At 35.2% G+C, this 7,317-nt stretch overlaps 2 protein-coding genes and 1 long non-coding RNA gene across 3 annotated transcripts; 1 reads left to right on the forward strand and 2 right to left on the reverse strand.

Moving 5' to 3' along the window:
• Positions 1 to 1,757: 1,757 nt before the first annotated feature.
• LOC147928322 (uncharacterized) lies at positions 1,758 to 2,367 on the reverse strand. The gene is made up of 2 exons (XR_015579217.1): positions 2,278 to 2,367; positions 1,758 to 2,175 (listed from the first exon to the last, which is right to left on the reverse strand). It is a non-coding gene; the product is annotated as an uncharacterized LOC147928322 (long non-coding RNA).
• Positions 2,368 to 2,559: 192 nt separating this feature from the next.
• Positions 2,560 to 5,324, reverse strand: LOC104741884 (multiple organellar RNA editing factor 5, chloroplastic/mitochondrial). Its single transcript, XM_010462811.3, has 4 exons — positions 3,994 to 5,324; positions 3,803 to 3,900; positions 3,623 to 3,688; positions 2,560 to 2,945 (listed from the first exon to the last, which is right to left on the reverse strand). The coding sequence occupies exons 1-4, from the start codon at positions 4,371 to 4,373 to the stop codon at positions 2,800 to 2,802; spliced, it is 690 nt and encodes a 229-aa protein (XP_010461113.1). The 5' UTR covers positions 4,374 to 5,324; the 3' UTR covers positions 2,560 to 2,799.
• A 1,189-nt stretch (positions 5,325 to 6,513) lies between these two features.
• On the forward strand, positions 6,514 to 7,045 carry LOC109128775 (uncharacterized). Its single transcript, XM_019235725.2, has one exon. It carries the CDS (start codon positions 6,641 to 6,643, stop codon positions 6,875 to 6,877), a length of 237 nt encoding a protein of 78 aa, XP_019091270.1. The 5' UTR covers positions 6,514 to 6,640; the 3' UTR covers positions 6,878 to 7,045.
• Positions 7,046 to 7,317: the final 272 nt, after the last annotated feature.

Below are 7,317 nucleotides of genomic sequence, written 5' to 3' on the forward strand. Positions count from 1 at the left end.
GAACAAGAGAGGTTTAGAGAGATGTATAAGCTTTGGGTTTGTTTGACTTATAATAAAGTTCTTTTTTCCAACAGTATCATCAAATACATACGAGAATGTATGAAATTTCAAAACTCAACAACAACAAGATAAGGTCTCAAACAATGTTTTGACTTTCTTCTACAACCACCGTATATGTTTGGAGTAAGTTTCAAGATAAGGTCAGATACCCCAGACTTTGGTTGATCACTTGGTATTTCAAAACGTTGTTCCACATGAAGTCGGAGTAAAGACGACTCACTTATAACATGTATGAAAAAAAGTTACAACTTCTTTAGAAAGAAATAAAGTTGTTGACATAGAAACCGATAGCGAATCATTGTTCTAAAGAATCTGTTCCTACGGAGACCTGGTATATGTTGTAACATTAGGCAACATTATGTAGAAAGGAGTGACTACGAAATAAATCCCAAGCATCTTCCATTTTACTAGCCTTGCGAGGTCACAAGGCTGGTAAGGTGGAAGATGCGTGGGATTTATTTAGTTTGTTATAGCCCCTTCACTTGAGGAAAGGGGCTCACTTCCTCCCTAATCCCTTACCCAAGAAAATACAGTGTACCACCATAAGGTAACACAAAAGCATTCCACATTAAAGGCAAAAGATGTTAGTGTATACTAAAAAGCCAAGAATCCACTTCACTGCTCTTTTTTAAAGAGTAGCAAAATCCATTCATGAGATTATTATAAGTCACTTCAAGGCTGTTCGTTTGGTGAACTAGACAAAATATCTGGATACAGTATCAAGACGCAGTATCTGGATGCAACATCTAGATGATGTTCGTTTGTGTTATTGGTTCATGTATCCATAAATTGTATATCGATTCAATTATGTTTGTTTTGTAATCTGATATCTGTATCTCGAACAATATATGTAAAATACCAAAAAGCCTTTTATTTTATCTTGAATATGTTTTAGTGGTTTAAATTTACTTATGTTTTTTTGCTTATTTATATATTAAATAAATATTTAAAAATGAGATTTTGTGTTTTTGGTAGCAATTTTGGCGGGAAAACAAGATTTTGCGAGTTTGGCGAGAAAATAAAATTTTACATTTTTTTGCGGAAAAACGTAATTTTGCGGTTTTGGCGGAAAAATAGATTTTGTGATTTTGGCGGAAAAACGAGATTTTGCGATTTTGGCGGGAAAACATAATTTTGCGGTTTTGGCGGGAAAAAAAGTTTTTGCGAGTTTGGTGGGAAAACGAAATTTTGCAGTTTTGGCGGGAAAACGAGATTTTGCGGTTTTGGCGAGAAAACGAGATTTTGCGGTTTTGGCGAGAAAACGAGATTTTGCGGTTTTGGCGGGAAAACGAGATTTTGTGGATTTGGCGGGAAAACGAGATTTTGCGGTTTTGGCGGGAAAACGAGATTCCGCAAGTTTGGCGGGAAACGTAACTTTGCTGTTTTGACGGAAAACGTAATTTTGCGGTTTTGGCGGAAAAACTTAATTTTGCGGTTTTGACGGGAAACGTAACTTTGCGGTTTTGACGGAAAACATAATTTGCAGTTTTGGCGGGAAAACGAGTTTTCATGTTTTCTGGTAGGAAAACAAGATTTTGTGGTTTGACGAGAAAAGCGAAATTTTGCGTTTTTGCGGGAAAAAGTAATTTTGCTGTTTTGGCGGGAAAACGAGATTTTGCGGTTTTAGAGAAAAATGAGATTTTGCAGGTTGGTAGGTGAAGAATTGGAATTTTAGAGTTGTATATATATTAGAATTGAAAAAAAAATATTTTGTAATTATTTAATTAAAATAGGGGTATTTTGACTTTTACAAATTATGGATGAGTTTTTAAACTCTCTAAAAAATCTCATCCAGAAATTCAATTTTTTTTGGATGAGTTTTTAAAATGTATCCAGATATTGTATCTAGATGAGTTCCTAATTGTTACTAAACGAACAACAATAAGCATTTACATCCAGATATTGCATCTGATTCACCAAACGAACATGACCTTCGTCTAGGAAGCAAACTCCAAGCTGCTTACCAAAATGCAGTGACTTATAATACTCTCATAAACAAAATCTTCCCAAGACAATTTAAAAGATAACGCAAGAGAATATTTGAGTTTCTCATCATTTACAGATCCTGCTGATTCGTATATCCTGAAAACCATATAGATCATAACTTGTGCATAACTGAAACAAGAGCATCATTCAAATACAGATTAAAACAAACACGAGTATCAAAATCTCTTAAGGAGGTATTTGCTGGCACCAAGAAACAGTTACGGGATTTACCTTTTCGTTATCGGCATGGATGAAATCGAAATCCGTACCTCTCTGTTTCGTGAGTAACTCTGTAAACGGCGTACGGCCCAACCCTAAAACAGTTTGTTTGTTGAGTGGAAGAGAGTTTTTAGGATAGAACCGCTAAACCGGTTAAAATGACGGTTTGAACTTCTCAGTCCGGTTTAGTAATATAATTGAAAAGAACCGGTGTTCCCTAATTACGAAGGAGGTTTGGTTGACGTTTTCTTTAATTCAGTTTCAAAATTAAACCAGATCATTTACACATAATAATGGGTAAGATTACTTAACTAATTATTTTCATGAAACATAGACATCGTTCACGAGGCAAACTATATATAATGTATATGCCAATGAAAGTTCCAATCCAAATTCTAATAAACTCGAAAGCTACAAAGATGATGAAAGCTAGAAAACAGAAACAAGCTCTGTTTGCTTGCACACACCAACATTTGACAACAAGTTCTACAGTCTGATATCAGATTCAACGCGCATGTTCTCTTGATTCTGACTTCAACGCATGTTCTCTCTCCTTCGGGCGTATCTGGTCCTGTCGTGGTACTTTGGTTTATCAGAGCTTCTCTGGGTTGTTAGCTCTGTGATCTTTCTCTGTCTCTCTGGAGGACGTTGGACTATTTCTCCATTTTCAAACAGCTCAGCTGCAATACGTACATGAAGAGTTTGAATTACAACGCGAGCTTAGTACAAGTTAACCTCTGTCAACAACATAGAATATAATCAAACATAGACTCTAGTTTCAAGATTTAACCCTCAAGCTTCACAAACAGCTTCTTCTATCAAACAAATAGACTTAAGCTCGTTACCGAAGATGACATTTACGGCTGGACATCAAAATGTTTTGGCTACCCTATTAGAACAGCTCATGGAATGGAACACACACAAAGGTGGCTTTTTATATGTTAACATCTAAAGCGAGAGCCTAGTTTAAAGATTCAACCCTCAAGCTTCACAAACAGCTACTCTATCAAACAAACAGACTGAAGCTTAAGGCTGGAACCAGGAAATTGTTTTGGCTACCCTATAAGAACAGCTCATGAACACACACAAAGGTGGTACAAAACAAGATTCTGATGTCTTAGTTGAGTGCAGGAATTCGAATCCTTCTTCCGCAGTGTTAAACACATTAACAAAATCAGGTTTTTAATGCTTAAACTAAAGAGTAGAATTTTGAAATATCTCCTAGTTCTAAGCTTAGTCTTGATGGATTATGACACAGGAGAGAACAAAACAGAGAACTTGGAACTCGAAACATGGCTTTGTATTAAAAGCAAACACAAACAAAGTAACAACAGAGTTAACATTCCATTTAACTCACCTCCGTAATCTTTGTTTTCTTGATCAACATAAGAGTCAGGTAGAATGAAGAGAACACCAGGAAGTCCTGAAACACACACATACACAAGAACCAAGAACCATTCATTACATCGCTCGTGTCCTCCTAAACACAAAACACAAGATCCAGAGATGAAAATGGTGTGTTTTCAGATTACACTACCTTCGAGTTTGTTCGATGTCTCCTCATCGATCTCACAGCCAAATCCAAAATACCTTTCACACGACACATTGTATATCTTCTTCTTAGCTTCTTCCTCACTGATCACCAACAACAAAAAAGTTAACTCCTTAAAACGTTTTCTTCCATGAAATTTCAAAGATTCGACGAAAATTAGAAACGAAACCCTAAACCTTCCGAGAATTTTAGCTAGGGTTTGGACATAGCAATCAATCATTTGCTGCTTCGTGGCGTTTTCGCCTCCAGGTTTGTCCATTACAATCAGCCAATGCTCATAATCGCATCCAGGAAACAACGGCGCCATCTCAGTGGGAGGTCTGTCGCTGAAATTGGAGCCGGATTTGAGCGGAGAGTACGATCCACCGGACCTGTCCATGCGAGTTCGAACCGTTGTGAAACGATTCAAGGAAGAGACGAATCCGACGGCATGGGAGATCGCTGCGGTGGAACGACGGGAGAGGAGGTAAGAAGGAGAAGGAGCGGTGGCTCCGGAGGTGGAGAAGAAGCGTTTGGCGATGCGCGACGCGGTGGAGCGAGCTAGGGTTTTCGCCATTGAAGAAAGTTCTCAGTCGGGTCAAAAGAGTCTCTCAGAAATGAATGCCTAGAATAGGGTTTAAGCGGAAAGCCACCGAATTGTTAAATCGGATGGTTCTTTCATTAATGGCCCAATGGGCCGAACTTATTACCACACAAGTATAATTAATTAAAACCAAAACAAAACAAAAATTTAGACATGGTAAAGTAGGGTACCTTACTGGTTGATTTGATGAACAACTTACAACTAGAGAGAACTATTTGTTTGGTCCCCAGCTATTCGGTTACTACGATTTAATCAGTTCGGTTTTTTTTTGGTTTTTAAGTTTCTCGGTTATCTAAATTAAAAATCACGCCAAATCGAACTAAATTAGGTCTAGTTGCTAATCGGTTTGGTTTTCTGCTTTGAAATCTATTCCGAATTGAACCGAAATTTATTTTCTTCTTGGTTAATTCGGGTAACCGAATAGAAAAAATACAAAATTGTAACAAAACAATCAATTAGAAATTGAGAAATTGAAAGAAGAGTATAAGATTAAAAAAAAATCAAACATCCAACTCGAAGATAGATGATTAGATAAGAAACTTACCCAATATATTTTTAGGTTTATAAAACAGAAGTTTTAGAAAGTTTTGGATATGGTTATAGAATCAACTGGTAAAGACATGTTTAAAATCTATTACAGATCTCAGTTTGAATCTGTTGGACTCGAATCTCCAACTAGCAGGTCTGAATCTTCGGTCAAAACCTATTACCAAAAGGCAAAAGGAAAACGAGACGTGTCACCCGAATTACGAGAAGGCAAGAAGAACACAACAAAATATGATTCAATCCGACCATCCAATTCCATTGTCTATCTACGATTCAATTAAACCCCAACTTGGACGGGACCCCCAAGATCAGGCTGCTCGCAGCTTCACCATATATAGCGCGTGATATCCACGCTCCAAATTTTCTTACATCAAATGCAAAAGAAAAAAAAAAAAATCATCTCTACTTCTTTAAGTTTCAAACTAGATGATAGGTACACAACTTACACGTAAAGAAACGAATTGTGCATAACTTTGTTGAATTTGATATTTGATTCTCTCCTAGAAGACTATAGAACCTTCTCATCTTTCGGTAAAGTAAATTTGTAGCATTTCTATGTCACCGTTACATTCGAGAAAACAAAAAAAAAAGTGCAAACTACTTATACAAATCATTTCACATGTTCTTTGTTTTTTTGTCGGATGTCACATGTTCTATCTCACAAGTTTTTGCAACTTGTCATGATTTGCACGAAAACAAAAAATATAAAAACTCAAAAAAAGAAAAATTGGCTAAAAATACTATTTTAAAAACAAAACTTGTTAAAAATGTCAGTTTTAAACTGAACTGAAGACTTTTTATTGGCGATAAAATACTTATTAGCGCTTTCTTTGACAAGTATTTTCATTATAACAGATTATTCAGATTTTCTTGTTATGACTTCAAATCCAGAAACATGATCTGCATTTGTAATAAAACTGAAGAATTTTATGTATTATAAAAACTTATTTTTTCGTTGATTATTAAATATATTCCTCGTAATAATAATATCTCTGTTAATCATCTTGTAAAAATAGGTGAAAGATTACAAATTTTATTTTTTTCTATGTAAGTTTGATGGTTCTTTACTAACTCTTCTTAAAAAAGAGTTCTGAACCGTAAACTAGTATATAGAATTTAGACGGAAAGAAATATTAGTTTCAAATTTTTCTTGTGAAAAATGTTATTTTTTATTTTTATGATATAAATAAAAAGATAAATTTATAAAAAATATAAAATATTAACAATTAATTGTTTGATATAAGAGATGATGCGGTAAACAACGTTAATTATGAATATAATTCTTTTTTTTATATAAATATTTTATTTTATAATGTAATATCCTGTATTTGTAGATCATAAATTAATTTTTAGTTGGATTTCGTGATGGTTCTTTTCCAAATCGTAGTAGTGTGGATATATATTTTTTTTTTATTAGCGCGTGAAATCGCGTGAAATCGAAAGCGTTATACCTAACGTAGCAACTTGGAAAATTAGAAAAAGTCACACACAAAGTCAAATTCCTCACGCTTTCCTTTTCTGTTCAACACGGTCTCGTTTGTATATATATTATATAAACAGAACTCTTTCTTCTCGTCATTGTAAATTGTAAACTTAAAAGTTAAAACAAACTCACCACCAAGGCCAAGATCTATTCTAAACTATCTCTACAAATTTCAAAAAAAGTCTCTTCTCTTATTATTATAGTTCTGATCATGAATTCGATGTTCAGTGCCTTCGACGCTCTTTTCGCAGAGCTCATGGGTAAGAACCTCATGGCTTCTTCGTTTAATGCTACTACTACTACGGCCACCGCCGCCGCACCACAAACGCAAACGCAAAAGGAGGACAACGCAAGTAGCAAAAACATGGGTTCGGTGATCAAGAAGACTCCTAGGTACGCTGTGGAGTTCGACGGTCTTCACTGCTTCGAGACAATAGTCCGTTCTTGATTTGATTTGTTCTTGGTGCGCTAGCTTGGCTTCAAGATCAGAAACTTTGTTCTGATTTTTCTTGGTTTTTTTTTCTTGTCTTTAATTTAATTTTATTCTATTTATTCATTATAACATGTTCTTGTCAATACGTTTTTGAAATATTCATCGATTTGATCCGGTTACATACTTTCTTGATTCTCCGATTTGTCTTCATATTTCTCCGGTTCCGGCTAGATGATGAAGGGGTACTGCCAATTCGGTCTGAATAAACTCGAACCAAAAGTAACAAAATTCAATTGTTTTTTCTAGATTAAACTTCGGATTCTTGGAAATACATCAATTTGAGAACCTCTGAATAGAATTAAAAGTTAAACCAAAACAAAAGAGAGATAAGGTAGGGTACCTTACTTGATGAACTTAGTTCTTTTTTTTTTTGTGTCAAACGATGAACTTAGTTC

Source organism: Camelina sativa, chromosome 14 (genome assembly GCF_030686135.1).
Source record: "Camelina sativa cultivar CO46 ecotype springtype chromosome 14, ASM3068613v1".
NCBI lineage: Eukaryota > Viridiplantae > Streptophyta > Magnoliopsida > Brassicales > Brassicaceae > Camelina > Camelina sativa.